General features: G+C 40.4%; 1 protein-coding gene across 1 annotated transcript in view; it reads right to left on the minus strand.

The window, feature by feature from the left end:
• The window catches only part of macrod2 (mono-ADP ribosylhydrolase 2), a 493575-nt gene that overhangs the window by 234294 nt on the left and 241369 nt on the right, over window positions 1-17912 (minus strand). The window contains exon 5 of the mRNA XM_085478096.1: window positions 15535-15651. Within this exon, the coding sequence (XP_085334222.1) occupies window positions 15535-15651 (117 nt within the window). The remainder of the gene's footprint in view (window positions 1-15534; window positions 15652-17912) is intronic.

The raw sequence follows: 17912 nt of genomic DNA on the forward strand, positions 1-17912 counted from the left end.
TACATGCTCTGTGATAGCATCACTATCCAGTGTCTTTCACAGCACTTGCTTTGGCTTTCCTTATCGGCCTTGCTGTCAATACAGACAACCCTCTGCTCCACTGGGGGCATGAGGAGGTATTGACATTCAGCTCAAACCCATAGCTCTGAGTGGAGTCCAGGGTGTTACACATGAATTATGCATGCCTTGACGCCAGGATGCCGAGCAACACCAGTGCCATCATAATTGAAACAATTGAAAAGACAATACCAGATGGGTCAATAATTAGACAGCAGGAGGGGGAAACTTGATCCGGACGCTCCCCTGCTTTGCCCTGCCAACCTAACCACCACGTGCACGGAGGGGACCTTTACAGGCACGTCCTGGTCCCCTTCGGTGCCCTGCCACGTGCTGGGCGACATGCTGAATCGGGTGTGTATGTGTGCAAGGCAGTGTGCGTGCAACTATTTGGAAAGGATATGGCAAACTTTCTGGGCGAGATCACTTCCCAGACAGTGGCTTGTTCCCAATTAAAAAATTGAACGTGTTGTGTTTGGAATGTTAAAGTTTCTAGAAGTGCTGGGATAAGTGAACTTTTGTGGATCAGTAGCAACCGGCAGAAAGCATCTGCGAACTGCTGTCAGAGCGCTGCCACCTTGGATTAGCTCTCTGACGTTATTCACTGACATCTTTTGGTGTGCAGAAAACAGAGGCAGGTGAGCGATCCTTTTACCCAGCTCTGCGCTTTCATAAATCCACACTGAGGGCTCCCAACTGATCCATTGCACTCACTGGTCTCCTGGGCAGAGCGACTGGCTCAAGGTGATCACCATAAAACTGCTTGCCACAGAGCCATTTCTCACGTTGCCCCTTAAAACAACCCAGGAAACGGAAGCAGTGTGATGCAACAGCGACACTTCCTTGAGCCAATATGTGTCATAAAAACTTAAAGTCTACTGTGATCATTTTAAAATGGTTACAAAAGAAATCTTTGATGTATTTGGTTTCTTACTTAATTGATGCAGACATAGAAACTGTTTTGACTAAATTCAGAGTTTTCCCTGGAATGCTGTTAATCTTTATGTGTATAATTTCTTCTCATGAGCTTTTTAAAAAAAACTTTATTATAAGCAATATTTAAAAAAGAAACAACAGCTTAACGTGGAATTGGGGATAGCTCACATTTATTAATTTATTCAATTGTGAACTTGCAGCATAAGTGATTATTTTTCAGTGCTGAGGCCAAATAATTAGAGTATTTCTTAATTATGCCCCCCAAAAATCTTTTAGCACAATGTATGTATAAAAAGTTTGATATTCAAACAGCCTTGGGCCATAAAATCTACACACAAGTATACAAACTTGACTATCCTGGGAACATATTGATTGGGAAAGCACTTAAACCAAGGTAGGAATCCAGCCCATAATGTTATCAAAAAGGAAGTTTTATTTTCCTTTTTTATGGAGTCTCATTTCCGTATTTCTCAAAGCGGTGCCCCTGAAGGAACACACTGGCTCCAGTGTATTGGTCCCCATTAGAGTTTATAGAGACCCATATGTACTTTTATGGGTAGGTTAATGGTTTTTAAAGGGCCACAGCGCAGTTCTGGATCCACAGCATTAAACTCACGAATGCCAACCAGGGATATACATACAGGACACGTGATTATATTTAGGAATGAAATTTAGCATATACCAATGTCACCATGCCTGTGTATCTTGAGCAGAGAGATACTGGGATGCACAATGAAGAAAGGAAGGCAAAACCTGTCAACATTTACAATCTTAAAAGCCTAATGAGCGGAAGTAACCATAGCAATTTAGTGAAAAGAACATCAAAGACTAGGGAGCAACTATTTAGGCAGGCTGTATTCATGCATAATTAGCTGTGAAAATGGCACTACAGGAGTCTGCTACTCCCTGTTCTTAATTAGTTTTTATCCTTAGTCTTGGATGAGAAGTAAACAAAGCCATCAGATTAAAACTTTGCTTTCTTCTCGTGACAACGACGCTGTCAACGGTGGAGACATGCAGAGTTTTACCCGAAACTGTGCACTGTTGTCCCCCAGGAATGACTGGCAGTGCTCTGTATTGGTCTTGGTGGTGGCATAAGGAAGCCCGAAGCCCCGCTTAACACTACAATGCTGTTGTTGTAGCACGACAGTCAATCTTCAGAACTGAGCATATAAATAAAATTGAATAAAAACAAGCTAGCTAGTGGAGCGGAGGGGTTTCAGTGTTTAAAAATATTAACTTCGGGTGTATCATCGCATCATGCTCCGGCAGCTTTTTGTGAAAGACCTGGAAGTCTTTTGAGAGTATAAAAAGGCTGATAAATTTCGTAAAAATATATATTCGAAAGTCAAATTGCGCAGTCTCTTTTTCTTCTGTCACATTTGACTTATTAAAGACAGCCTGGAATAGACTAACTCCAGACACCATGTGTCATTTTGCAAGTATTCCACATTTATTCAGGCTGGGAAATAAACACGCACCACATTTGTTTCTTTCAGTTCCCAAACGCACATCTCAGCTATTTTATCACAAAAGAGTCATTTGACTTAGGGTGAAATATTTTTTTTATATCATCCCTACCTGATTGCAATAAATTGACAATATATGTACACAGATTGGTCATTATTTTAGATTTTAAAGGAGCGCTTTATTTGGAGCAGCAGTAATCTACAAAATCCCCTATTCGATGATGCAAGTATGGGAAGTAACAAGAAAGACCCGTTTCATGCATTCCCATGCCAAAAGTAAGTCTTCAAAGAAGAGAGACTAAAGGTAGAGTTTAAAACAAGAAAAACTTTCTAAATGTGTTTTTATTTATTCATTTATTACTTTTATTACCTCCACCAGGGAGGTTGTGTTGCTGCTAGCATTTACATGACTGCGTGTCATTCTGTAAAAACTGTAGCTCGAAAACTTTTGAATGAATTCTGAGTGGGGTCATGTTAACAATCCATTCAAATCTGACTCACTTCATCCAAGATCTTCAAGGTGAGCTCAACAATTTATTGTGATTTATTGAAAATTGACAAAAAACTTAGAAACTATGATTCTTACAACTGTGGTGTGTATTGTCAACATATTGAAAGTATTGTATTAAGATTTAAAATAGGTGATATTTGACCTTTGACTTTTCCTTCAAGGCCAAATTCTTAATAATGCTCTATAGAGCTATTGAAAACAATGTTTTTACTGCCACTGCTTAAATTACCAACATATAAGGAATGATATGAGGCGGTGCTACACAGGAAAACCCACGAGATCTAGTTCAAAACTATTGTTGTCCATTCCACGGACTAACCTCAAATCTCGTGGTGATAGATCCTTCTCTGTGGCAGGTCCCAGACTTTGGAATAGTCTCCCCTTTAATATTAGATCTGCTCAAACTCTTGAGCAATTTAAATCTTTACTAAAGACACACTTTTACGCTCTGGCTTTTAACACATTATGACCCAAGCATTTTGGATTTATCTGAATTAGTTAGTATTGTTTCAATTCTTCTATTTTATTGTTTCTATTGTTATTATTGTATTACACTGTAGTTTCTAATTTTATTGTTATTGTTAAGCACTTTGTGCAGCATCGGCTGTTGGAAATGTGCTATATAAATAAATCTGACCTTGACCTTGACCTTGACATGTGATCTGCCCTGTATAGGAATTCTAATATTATCATTGCTAAAGAAATAGTATTAGCTAGAACCATCCCTGCTACTGTGGTATGAAAAAAATAGACTCTACATTAAAACAAAATGCTAAAAAATACAACAGATTTTGGCAGCTGCAACACTTCACCAGTGATGGTTTTCTCTGTATGTGTAAATGTGCCACCGCTGGGTGATGAGCCCTTTGTAACGACAGCCTTCATTAAGCCTGGCTCACTCACGGACAGATGGGAGCTGTGTGTGATAGGACGGCAGTACTGCATTAGAACTGCTGCCACATTCCACTTCAAACCTGACCCTCCACTGGTCCCACTTCATCTGCCACCCACAAGCCCCCTCCCGCCGCCACCAACCCACCCCCTCCTGACGCATCACTGTCATCCTGGGGCTCGGGCACGCCTTGATTTCACCCCCTCCTCCAGAAAACAACCGCTGCCACTACCACCTCCCACCCCCACCCCATCAGTCAAACAACCAGTCTACCACACAGGCTGCAGCTACTCCTGCACCCCATTACTCCAAAGGCCTCTCACCTCCTATTTTCAGCCATTTTTGTGAGAGACCACCACACTTTCTGACTGCTCGTGTTTACCCGATCAGTCACGACCAGCCCACCACCAACCAAACACACAAAGAGACACACACACACACTTCTAGTTTCCCGGTGATGAATGACCGTTGGCCGTCTCACTGACAGCTAGGCAGCTGATGCCACATAATTACAGTATCGCCGTTTAGGCAAAATTACCAAATTACTCCGGTTCTCAAGAGGCCTGGAAGACTGACAGGCCAGCCAACAAAGGAAACCCAAATATCTGAAAGGAGAGCGACACAGAAGAGTATGTGAGACTTCACAGATAGAGTGAATTTAGTTTTATTCTGTTCTTTGAGCTAAAGAGTGAGATGATTAGTGTGGAGAAGCAGTTTTTGTCTCATAAATAATACAAAAAAGGCCTCTCCTTGATATACTATTTTCCTTTTCATACTCAGTTAATTCTATCATTAATTCATCTTGGAAATCTAGAGTGTATAATCACAAACAGCTTAAAATTTCATCCCAGCAGCAAGGTCTGGCCATTTTTTCTTTTCTTTTCTTTTACAAAGGTTTATTACTTTTTTTTAAGAGTTTCTCACCTTTCCTTGATTTAATGCCTACCTTTATTCAGACTAAAGATTGTAATCACTTCAGCCACTATTACAACAAAAAGTTCAGCTTTTATATTTAAAACTAAACAACGACCGGCAGGCCGAGCGACCGAGCTACCAGACAAAAACATTAAAACAATCAAGACTGTCTGAGAAAGTCCGTGGCAGACCCCGCCTGGTAAATGGAGTGTGGGTGAAGAGATGAAGTGACATTTATGATGTGAGCGCTAACAGTGCGCAGCAGAGAAGACGTTGACTTAGCACTGTGTGCGTGTGGCTGGGACTGCGATGGCCACCGGGGTTGATTTAACCCCCGCTAATTTATCTGCTGCAACAAAGGATTTCTTTAACTCCACACTTGAATTCAAAATGAGAAAAAGAAACACCTTGTAGCAGTCTCACCACTTCTGTTTGATGCATTATGAAGAGATAAAGCCATTAGCCATTTCATTTGTGAAAAGGGAGGCCAGGAAATTGCTTACTAACTGCTTTTGCAATAAAATGTCTCTATCTGTTATATTTATACTTTGGCTTCAAAAGAGTGGGCGGACACTGAATGCCTAAATAATATGTTATTGTTAAAAATCCAATCAACCTAACATGTTTTTAACATTCCTAAAATAATCAAGCAAGAAAAAACGACAACAACCTCTTCCTACATAGTTGATTTAACCTTTCAATCACTGCTGATCACACCTGAAGCGAAACCTTGGCCGACAGAGCTACTATATATGATGAAATCTTTCTTGTAAACAGGTTGCATCCAGATTAGCAAATTATGGGCTGTCCAATGGTCCTCCGAATGTGTCAAAATGAGCTATATATGCCACTTACTAATAGCGAGTACTTTGTTGTGATTTATCTGTGTTTGCTGAGTGGAAAGAGACGAAACAGACGGCCTGGTCTCCCAGATTAAATAGGGCATGGGAAAGATTCCTCATGCTATTACGGAGAAAAATTTATCACAGGCGTGTGATTAGTATTGTTAGCACAGGTGCAGTTACAGTAAACACCAGAGACTCCCATTTTGTACTGAGAGAGAGCAGAAGATAAAGAAGGAGGTGAAACGAACTAGGGTGCATCTCCCAAAGGTGCTTCATCTAACTGCGGTCCTGTAAGTTCCACCAGAGCTCGCAGCAATAGCGCCGTTTCCACACACTGACGCTGAAACAAACTTTTGAACCCACCATCACAGCGTTTGGTCATTTTGTCCATGTTTTGTGTTGTCGTCCAATTAAAGTGAGCAGTTTTTGTCATTAGACCGATTTTTCCACAGAACGGGAAAGAAACGGGATTATCAAAAAAAAAGACTTTGATGGTTTAGTTCAATAGGTATTACGTCTAAAGAGTTTTAACTGGAAACTAGAATCAGTTCTTGGCATTTAAATATTTTACGAAAATAAACCAGAGCAACATGGCAAATATTCAATCTTTAATACATCACTTGCTATGAGATTTGTTGTAGACGAGAATTACCGAGAGCAGGGATGTCAAACTCATTTTACATCTGGGCAACATTCAGCCCACTTTGACCTTAAGTAGGCCCGATCAGTGAAACTCCCCTTTCTGTCAGTGTAAATAAGTTTAACTACACATTAAAATACTCAGATATCTTTATATATGAAAAAAAGAATTCCAACAGTACGTCTCTTTTTCTAGACGATAGAGAAATGCTGATGTGGTGAGCGACTCTTTGGAGTTAAATTATAAAAAAGAGATGTGTAAAATTACAGAAAATGTTTTGTAATAATACAACAAATTCTTTGTTAATTCACAGAATTTTTTTTTAGTAGATAGTGAAAGAGATTTTGGTCATTTAAATGTTTATTTATTACTTTGCAGGAGGAACAGCCATGGGCGAGGACTTTATCAGTAGGAAAAGCTGTAAAACGTATAAAAATACAGTTAAAAGTCCAAAATTTATGCCCTCCTTCAGATTTCCAGGTCGCACTGGACCTAGAGTGATTACACTGATAACCTTCCACCTTTTTCAGCTACTGTTACAGTTCAGAAGGCTACAAAATAATAACATAATAATAATATATAAATGATCAATTTGTAGACACATAAAATATACATGATTGTATGGACACTTATTTTATAAATATAATGATTTTCTACTTAGCGGTTAAGTCATGGTGGTAAGTGAGACAGATACAGAAATAACATCCTTTAGATCTAGTCGCTCTGTCTGCCAGATGCTGCCAAACTACAATGTCATGTGAAAACAGAAGGGTAGAGAGCTCTGATATTTTTAAAGCTCTTAGATCTTAGTAACACACACTGAGAAGCTAAAACCACAGTATGGTTTCAGTGGACACAGGATGCCAGGAGGCTCATGTGGTAGCAGTATGAAAAAAAAATACATGAATGAAGTGATGTTGTTCAAGCAAAGCCTGAGTGCGAACTGGAGAACTGCAAAGTCATTGCCGACACGGAGCGTCAGCTGAGTGTGTCAAGAACAGTTAGCATCTAGTTTTAGATAAGAGGGTAATCAAAGGTTTGCCAGGATCTCAGTGCTGCATGGATAAGGTTGTGTCTCCACACTATCAGAGCGGGATGGCTAGAGGCAATACTCCAAAGGCTGAAATCTAAAACCTTACCACTGATAATGTAGAGTGAATACAAACGTCATATGAATCTCAATGATCACCGTTTCTTTTAAAGAGTTTGTGAAATAGCGGACTGAACATGTTCTTTGCTCAATGAGACTACAGACGTTTTAGATATACAAATAAATGAATACAGCACTGTTGCATTCATGTAACAAAGAAGCTCAATAAAAACATGTTCACAAATAATTAAAGATTAAAGTCGAAAGAGGCCACTGTTATGACAGAAAGACGATAAAACTAAATCTTGGCCCATCTTTCTTGGATCCAAATATGATTTATTATTTAAAGCATATACTTAGAGCTCAAGGAATAATGGATTCGGGGGGTGAAGGGGGGGGGGGGGGGGGGGGGGGGGGGGGGGGGGGGGGGGGAGGCAAAACAATAAACAGTGCAAATGTTTTGAACTGTCAATCTAAAGTAGCCCTAGGGAGAAAAACAAAACTGGGTAAAAGATTTCAGATGAAACTGGAGAATGAAAACATCCAACCTCTATCTAAAAGTTCCTCTGGGACATTAACTTTCTCAAGCAGACCTCTAGTTTGAACCCTAAATACTTTCTAGGTCTACTGTGACAGCTAGGGCTGAAATGTGCAAGTGCTGATTAACCCACGAGGTCTTTGCTAAACGTTATTAGAGTGGACTAGTGGACCAGCATAATAATGATAAGATTCAGACATCTCCATTGTCGAGTTCAGCCGCTGCATATCATCCTACAAACTGTCACACATTTAAATTACCGTAACAGCACCAGATAAATGCAGATTATTACCATTAAGCGAGTTATATTTTATTTAAAGGATTATTCCAATTTGGCTTTTCAGACGTTTGCCTGCTCTGTGAGTCGTAGTAATTTGGAATAAGTGCGCTATATTTATGTTTTTTTATAATAATGATGATGATTTTTCATTAAAGGGTAAAACACTAAGTTTGTAACATATACAGTCATGTAAAAAAGGTTTCACAGGTCTCTGTGCAGTCCTGTAAAAATTAAGTACATGCCATGATTCAATAGCTTAGTTTTGCACCACCTTTAGCAGAAATAACTTCAGTTCATTGGGGTTTGCAGGGATTCTTCATGCACAGCTATTTTTGTGGTCTCACCTCAGCATTTGACCTTGACTCTTCTCCTTTTCAGCCATTCAGTTAAAGATTTGCTGGTATGTTGGGATCATTGTCCTGTTGCACACTTTAGGTGCTAGCTATTACTTATTATTACATATTTAGGTGTTTATTTTGTTGGTTGACGCAGTGACTGCAATGTGCCCAGGTCCTGGAACTATAAAACATGTCCAAATCATCACCCCTCCACCACTGTACTGACAGTTGCTATGAGTTTGTTTGTGCTGTTATGCTGGGCTTGTTTTCACCAAATGCGATGCAGTGCATTACGGTCCGACGTCTCCATTCTGTCCAAAGCACATTGTTCCAAAAATCTTGTGTTTTGTTCGGATGCTGATTCAAAACTTTGCAAACCAAAGACAGTTATTTTCAGAGTGAAGAGACTGTGCTCTGGCAAAAAAGCCAAACTTGTTCAGTCTTTTTCTAACTGTACTAGCATGTCAGCATTGAACATGCTAAACGAGGCCTGAGGAGCCTGAGATGCAGCTCCTGTTTTTTGCATTGCATAGTTTGCTGGGGTGTAGACTCCTGAGATGATTGTGGCATTCGTGTTAACAAACACCTGAATGCTCCACACCAACAAACAGCCCAAGTTTCTATTTTATAGAGGTGCTCCCACTTACTGTTGATCACTTAATCAACTGCATTTGATAAGCAGCACCTGGATGCACCTCTTAATTCCTATGGAGGCAATAAGAGTGCTTAATTTTCAGCAGCCTACACAGAGTCCTGTGTAAACGTTCATGTTCACATGGCTGTAGAAGGCCAATAAAGGCTTTATTTAACAGTGTTGTTCCAGACTACTTGGACCATTTGTAGAACTTGAAGGATTTAAAGAAAAGCTAATAAATGTGTTTAAGTTTTAGCAATAAAGTTGATCTTGATATGAGACAAAGTTGTAACAGTGACATTAAAAAAATGCTTTGCATATGGATATATTTCAAACGAAGCTATAAAATCTTAAGATAGGTACGTCGAGTACAACTTTAACCGGGCAGAGAAGAGCAACTGAAGTGGTGCATGGTGCACATTTTAACGTAAATGCTAACTAGACAGACCACAGTACGTCAGGCTGAAGGACATCACGTCTGACACAGTGGTCAGCAGCACAGGAGCACCACAGGGAACTGTGCTGTCCCCTCTTCTCTTCACCCTGTACACCTCTGACTTCTGCTACAACTCTGAATTATGCCATATTCAGAAGTTTGCAGATGACACGGCCATCATGGGGTGTATCTGGGATGATCAGGAAGAGGAGTACAGAAGTCTGGTGAGGAACTTTGTCGCATGGAGTCACACAAACCACCTGCAACTCAACACCTCAAAGACTAAGGAACTGGTTGTGGACTTCGGGAGGTCCAGAGAAGGTCCACTGCCGGTTCAGATAGAGGGGGAGGAGGTGGAGGTGGTCAACAAGTACAAGTACCTCGGGCTGTGGGTGGACAATAAACTGGACTGGTCATGCAACACAGAGTACCTGTATAAAAAAGCCCAAAGCCGACTGTACTTCCTCAGGAGGCTGAGGTCTTTTAACATCTGCAGGAAGCTCCTGAGGATGTTTTACCAGTCGGTGGTTGCTGGAGTACTTTTCTATGCTGTGGTGTGCTGGGGGAGCAGCACAGCAAAGAAGGACTCATCCAGGCTGGAGAAACTGATCAGGAGGGCTAGCTCTGTGGTCGGCATGAAGCTGGACACTCTGGTGACAGTGGCAGAGAAAAGGACATTAAAGAAACTGATGGACATTATGGACAATGCCAGGCATCCTCTGCACACGGCCATTAACAACCAGAAGAGTCTGTTCAGTGACAGGTTGCTTCTCCCAAAGACAAGAACTAACAGACTTAAAAACTCCTTTGTCCCACACGCCATCAAACTGTTTAACTCCTCTCTGGAGGGGAGAGGGAGGGGAAACAGGAGGACAAAGGAGGGAACAACTAAGCTGTAGTGCCTCTTCACCTCACTGTGCAATACCTTTTGTGCAATACTTTTGTAAATAGTCAACAGTGCAATAGACTCAATACTTGAAATGTGCAATTCACTTGTATTTTTATTTTTTATTCCTATTTATTCTATTTATCCCCTTCGTATATTTTATTTATATTGTCTCTGTATTTATATATATGTGTGTGTGTATAACTCTGTAACTTCTGTCGGTGCTGTGCTTTTTTGGAAATCGAATTTCCCAGAGGAACCCACCCGAGGGATTAATAAAGTTCTATCTTATCTTATCTTATCTTATCTTATCTTATCTTAACTAATGGAATAACTGCACAGTGTTGAAACTCAGCTTCCAGTAGGAAAGTCGTAAATATGAGACATAGCTGGTTACACTTGACATTGTATTTTCGTTTGATCATTAATCTGCGGACGGATGAGTAACTTGTCTAACATGAGGTCAAACAGACAATTTCCTTGTCAGATTGATGTAATAGACAGTTTTCTTTTGTTGGAGTCTTTCCGCTATGGTAGGTGGGTAATTACTGTCATTGATAAATAATCTTGAGCCAGCCCCATAATAATCAGTCCCACATGTGCTTGGCCTTCTTAAAGGAAAGGCTCATTTGCCACTGGGATTCACAGTCTGAACTGCTTAGAAGGATGTAATGGAGAGCAATTTTCTTGTCTTGGGGGGGGGAAAAAAGGCTGATATGGGATAGGTTAGCCCGGTCATTTTCCATTGCCTCGGCACATCAAATCTCCAAACAAGGACAACTCTGATTTCAGATCTACTTCTTTTCTCCCCATGGGCACTAAGTAGTTTTCCGGGACACAAGGAAGAATTTTATTGCTTTACCAGTGACTTCGAGTGTTAGGTTTAAATTGTCATTTCTCAATTTCTTACAAAAACAACAAAATTGACCAGTCTAATCTTCTTTTCTTTTTCTCATGAAAAATGATACACCTTGGCTGATATTTTTAAATAACACTTAAGACTCCGCAAATGCTATAATTTCAAGAGAAACAGCCGAGCACATGGCGTGATGAATGGCTTTCTATGCATTGTTGGCAAAGTCATTAAACGACTTCTGGACACAGAATGCCAACCCAAGCCTAAATCCCTGCAAACCTAATTAAAAGCAAAGAAATATACAGTTGGTTCTTCGCATTGTATGTTTAGACTGTCTAATTACATCCAGTGGAATAGATTCCAGAGAGGGGAGTCCCCAAAGAAGGCTGCAATCCTCTAAGAGATTTATATGTTTATAGAAAATTGTGAGAAGCCGACTAATGTTCAGGAAAAACTAGAAAGAGAATGCCCACGCTGGAAATATTGTGCTTTGCCAAGATGTAAACGCTAAATAATCCATCTGTCTGTGTTCTTCTCACTTTGGAAGAGCCGTGGAGCCACCATCTGCAGATATGCGTCAGCAGAAGCGGTTTTGCATGCAGTGAAACACAAAAATTATATTTTGTTGTTGACAATTTAAAAATGAAAAAGTTTAATTTATGCTGAAATTACTAAAGCTGCTTTTGGCTGCTCGCTCATTCACAAGGGGTCACCGCAGCACAGCATGTTTGATTTGGCAGAGCTTGTAGGCCGGATGCCCTTCGGGTCGCAACCTCAAAGGATTTATGTCTCCTCCGGGGATTGAACTGGGGATCTTTCGCTTGTTGATACAGTATGGAGTTACTACATAGTGAAAATGCTAACAATGTAAAATAAAATATGTGTTCACTTGTTAGTTCAATAACAGGTTGGTTCATATGATATCTGTCTCACAAATTAAATCCAGACACCGCAGTGTTGTTTGACAGCTTAAATGTCTTTGCAGCTACAGAAATCAATATGTGGCAAACAACATGTGCTGTGAACATAACAACAATTTTGGTTGGTTTGGTTTTGAGAGGCAACACAATGAGATATGAACCCTAACTCAGCTCCCACACCTTTGCCTCTAATGCACACTTCTGCACTGTTCCAGGAAAAAAGTGTGAGTCCAACCAAAACCTTCGAGTCTGGGTTTTTGAGTTGATCAAATCAGAGTATTTTACTCTGGATCAAGAAAGTGTATCAGTAATTAAAGAAAGCCATCATCAGCGGAGCTCCAAAACCAGGATTCACTATATCAATGGGTAAATAAAGAGCAGAGCCTCCATTTTAATCCAGAGGACTGAAAATTATGAACATGTGTGAGCCATGAAATTTATCTTAAAGAACAGGATGGGCAGGGAGGCTGGCGACTACCACGGCCGTCACAGGGCAAGAGACGGCATACACCCTGGACAGCCCCTCAATCTATCATAGGGCCAGAGATTGGATTTTTAAATCTAATTACTCAGGTGTAACGTGATAGGGGCGAAACGTGGCAGGAACTGAAGATAAAAATATGGAGAAACAGATAAGACACCGTTTACTTGATATTAGGCACACCCAAATTAAGGTGCTTCGCTACGTGTGTTGACATCCATATAAGTGCGTTAGTTACCTGCTTCAAATGTAGGAATCATGGAGTGGATTTAAATGTGTGTATCCTTAATCTGAATCAGAGTTTTGTTAAATGTATTTCTAGTGAGTTTTACTGAACCTGGATTTTGGCACGAGGCCCAGATCTGTGCCTAGTTTTGCGTGTGTGTTTTTTTGTGTTCCTATCTGTGTGTTCCTAAAGTTTTATTTTCTGCACCTTTGCTGCTGCTGTTCTTGTTTGTTTTCATGAACTTTGGTTGATAAAAACTGACCTTGTGTTTTTGAAAGTAGCCTCTGTGCTTGCATTAGGGTAGTAATGTGCAGTAATGTGATAGGCTGACTCAGTAGGATCAATGGAGAGACACGGTGGACCATCACATTGGGATTTCCCTTCATTTGTCACACGTCTATAATGCATTTCTTGAATTTTCACTCATGTATGTGCTTGCTCTTCCTTTGGCATCTGTATCAAACAACCTTATGTTATTTAAAATCCAGGGATCATGTTCCTCAGTTTGATTTTACCATATGTTACAATTAGTATAAATGAAAATAAAAAGAAGCAGCCTATGCTTAGATGTTCTCTGGGGGGGGGGAGTTGCTTCTAAGCATGAGACTGACCACAGGGCTACTTTTGCATCGTCAACAGACACTTCTCTCATCAATGGTGATGATCCATCTGCTACGTTCAGTTCATTATACACATTTAAAAACTCATTTTATCCAGTTTATGTATTCAGCTTTAGCCACAGCAGAGGGCCATTAACATCATATTAACTTTCAATTAATGAAAAATATATTCTGCTATTTCACTGCAAGCTTTTGCCCTTTTATTGATACGCCTACATGTGACATCCCTGAATTTAGGGAAATTCAAAAATGAGAAAATTGTCTGCTGTCGTGTTTGTTTACTTTGTTCTGTGGTGAGTGGGTGGACAGACTATTATTTGAGATTTTGTACAGTGAAAAGATGTTGTTTGCAGTCACGGCAGCTTCATAATGTGTGTGGAGGTGGAACAAATAAGTCAGAGACAGAAATTAATGCAAAAAAAAAAAAAAAGAATAAAATCCAAAGTGTGGATAGACTTTAGACTTGTCAAAGCTGAGCTCACAAAGAAGAGTAAAGCAACTGTCAGTCCCCGAGAGCAGACGAGAGACGACGCTATTATGACAGTGATCAGAGCTAGAAGATGATACCGGCTCGGAGTAAAGATGCTTTAATATAAAATAACATCACATTCAAAAACGAACCGGCTGTTCCTGGTAAAGAACTACACAATCTATAACGAGTTATCAGCGTAGAGAAGGTGTTTTGCCCCGAGATAATTACAATAACAGTACCCAATGGCAGCGTGATTGCTCCCAGGTGACATTGCAGGTTATTAAATTGTCACGGTGCACCCTGCTTTGGATCTGCAGACACTTAAACTTGCTGCCCACAAGATAGACTCGCAGTTTATCTGCTCCATTTGTTTGACATCTTTACGACATACCGTATTAACACAACCTAATTTCATCTGAGCCTCAATGTCTTCTCTTGGCTGTCTCACGGAAATCCTTCAGGGTTAGGTTAGGACTGCTGGGACGTTTGTCTCGACCGAATTACACCAAGTGACATTTCTTCACTCCTGTCATGTTTTCCATTTCAAGTTTGCAAGGAAAGGAGCTTGTGACAAAGTTTGAAAAGAGACACGTGTATTAAGGACGATAAGGAAAAGAATTTCGTTTGGAAATATCTACGACAAACACACGTTGGCTTTCTTAACTTGATTAAAAAACATTATGTCCGTTACAGAGGGAAAAGGAAAACTGTGCAGTCCAAATTCTAATCGTTTATTCGTTCATCTTCATGATAGCAAGATTTATGTGATCTGTTAACGGAATAAATCAGGGATGAAAAATCAATCAAATTAAGCAACTAATAGCTTCGTTAATGTCTTTGTTTGTGTGCAGACGACACTCTCATCCAGCAGTACAGCAAGCACCAATCATATTAATTATCTTCCAAATAACAATTCCCTGTTTATTACAAATGAGCTCTAAAAACTAAGTAATTTGGATTCACAGGTTCTTCTGTTCAACATCAAATGCGTCCCACTCTGTTTTTGGCACTAATGACCTCAGTCATTATATGAGAGCATACAAGCGTGTATATAAGACATGTGGGGCCATGTGTGCTTGTGTTTAGTTTGCAAAAGCGATCATCTTTATCCAAAAATGACAGGAGCAATGGCCTCAGGTTGAAATATAATACACATATACATGTAAATGACAAAATTATTTAAGTCTAAAAGCAATCAAAAGACAAAAAAGTATTTTTTTTTATCCCTACAAATGATTTTTTTGGCAATATTGCAAAGTAAGAGCAATCTGCCAGCTGGTTCAGAAGCCTTGTGTTGGAAAAGAAATGAGCTGTTTTATTAAAAACTTTACAGATTAATGCTGGAAAGTGCACTTAACGCTAATTCTTAATGTTCACTGTCAGGTGATGTAGCTCTCAATGGCAACAGTTTTAATTAGAGAATTATCCTGGAAGGCACCTCGGCGCACATTACAAAAACAAACAGAAAAAGCTAATAATTACTGATACTCACATCTTGCAGGGAGATCATAGCCGCAGGTGATCTTGGCTTTGCCGGTTTCACAGCCATTTAGCGAGTGACACTCGTCATACAGACAGGACCCAGCCGCTTTGTGTATGCAGCCATCAACTGAAACAAACAGACATACAAAGAGAGGTAAGGGCCTACCTGAGGAGAAGCATGTAAAACCAGGCACTCGACATATCCCAAGCCAGCTGGGCTAATTAGGACTTTGCGTGCTTTATCATGAGAAAACAAACAACCAGCAACAAGCTGAAAATTATGTTTATGAGTTTGATTCCGGTTAGTGAATGTCTACGTTTTCAAATCAGCTCCCTGGTGCTCTATCTCCTCTCTATAGGGAGGCTGCGTCTGCCATAGAGTGCTGTGCCTATTGCTGGTAAATATTGACAAGCTTAGGAATGAAATTAGCTGGGCTAGGATCTAATAACGCCTCCGCACACAGTGAAAATGAGACTGTTCTTCCTGTAATCTCTCTCCTCTGTCAACAGCGATATGCAGTCCGATCATTAACTGTATTTTCTGGCCCGTTGTGGAATCCACCGTCTTCTCTGCGGTGAGCCTGCCACGATGTGGATCTGTGTTCTGATTCTGTCATGCTCCCGGTTGATGTGTGTGTCCTGGTTCTACGGAGACCCCTGCCCATCCCCCCACCTATCTAAGGTTTTAATTTTACCAGGTTAAGGCCAGGATACATCTGATTGATGGCACGTCTTACAGGAGAAGGCAGAGAGATAGAAATCCGCATTATCTGTCTCTGAAAGCCTGACATCCCCCCAAGAGCATGTTATCAATCACACTGAAACATGATAAAATCCTCTTCAAGTTGTCCTGTAAAAATCCTCACAGGCCATTAGAGGAAAACAGAGGTAGGAGGAAACAGTGGCAGGTGGACAACCACACGTACCCATTTTTTTGGTTGCTCTTCGTTAAGACGAGATCAATGGAGGGCAAAAGCCTCCCAGACTAACTTTATCTATCAAAACTAAAAGAGTTGAGATCAGACAATTAAGAGCCTGCAGGATAACATTAAACATTTTTGTAATATTCAGATTAAAGAAAAATGTGACTAATCACCATCTTCATCTATAATCTAATAATTATTCCTATACAAAGCTAGAAAAAACATCTTTAAAAAAAGGCTGGAGATTAGTTATAACCTATCTTCTAAAATCTATTTTGCTTCACATCGTCAACACAGACAAAAGGTCTTTTGATGAGGGATGGTCTTCTTCTCCGCTCCTTTCAATCTCTCAGAGATGAGTCAACAACAACAGCTGGGTGGAAGATTTTCTAGCTCTATCAATCATCTTTAATGGACTGAAGGACAGGCACTTGACAGAGACAAATCCTGATGGCTTTTCAAAAAAGTAACAAGAGTTTGACAGTGATGTGGATATGAGGAGGGATCGCTGTGGTGCCAATGAAAGCTACTTAACACAACAAGAGCAGATGTAGCGCTGGCTGTGGGCTTGGCATTTTTATAATATCCACTGTGCGAACAAGATTGATCACAAATGTCTAGTTGCATCTTTGCAAACATGAATTGTTCAATTCAAATTGGTACACCTATTTAAATGTGCGGTGTGTTAATGTGCATAATATCCAATTAGCCAATCATGTGGCAGCAACTCAATGGATTTAGGCAATTTAGGCATGTAGACCTGGTCGAATTGATCTGCTGAAGTTCAAACCAAGCATCAGAATGGGGAAGAAAGCGACTTTGAACGTGGCGTGGTTGTTGATGCCAGATAGGCCAGAGTTTTTCAGAAACTGCTGATCTGCTGGGCTTTTCCCACACAGTCATCTCTAGGGTTTACAGAAAATGATCCCAAAAAAAGAGAAAATATCCAGTAAGTAGCAGTTCACTGGGTGAAAATGCCTCGTTGAAGTCAGAGGTCAGAGGAAAATGGACAGACTGCTTCGGGCTGATGGAAAGACATCAGTGACGCAAATAGCCAAGCTATGCAGAAGAAGAACGTGCAATACTCTGCACCTTGAAGCAGATGGCTTACAGCCGTCACTCACCACTCCTGTCAGCTAAGAACAGGAAACTAAGCTATAATTCACACAGTTTCACCAAAACTGGACAGTAGAAGATTGGAAAAATGTTGCCTGATCTGATGCGTCTCAGTTTCTGTGGTGAAATTCAGATGATAGGACCAGGATTGCATCCATCTATCCTACCTTATATCACCTAGTTCAGGCTGCTGGTGGTGTAATGGTGTGGGACATATCTTCTTTGTACACTTTGGGTCCTTTAGTATCAACCGAGCATCATTTAAACACCACAGCCTACCGGAATATTGTTGCAAACTATGTCCATCTATTTACGCTCACAGTGTACCCATCTTCTGATGGCTGCGTCC

The sequence above is a fragment of the Copadichromis virginalis genome, linkage group LG13 (assembly GCF_057382275.1).
Source record: "Copadichromis virginalis isolate Kocher_CV1m ecotype Utaka linkage group LG13, C_Virginalis_male_GT1.1, whole genome shotgun sequence".
In the NCBI taxonomy this organism is placed as follows: domain Eukaryota; kingdom Metazoa; phylum Chordata; class Actinopteri; order Cichliformes; family Cichlidae; genus Copadichromis; species Copadichromis virginalis.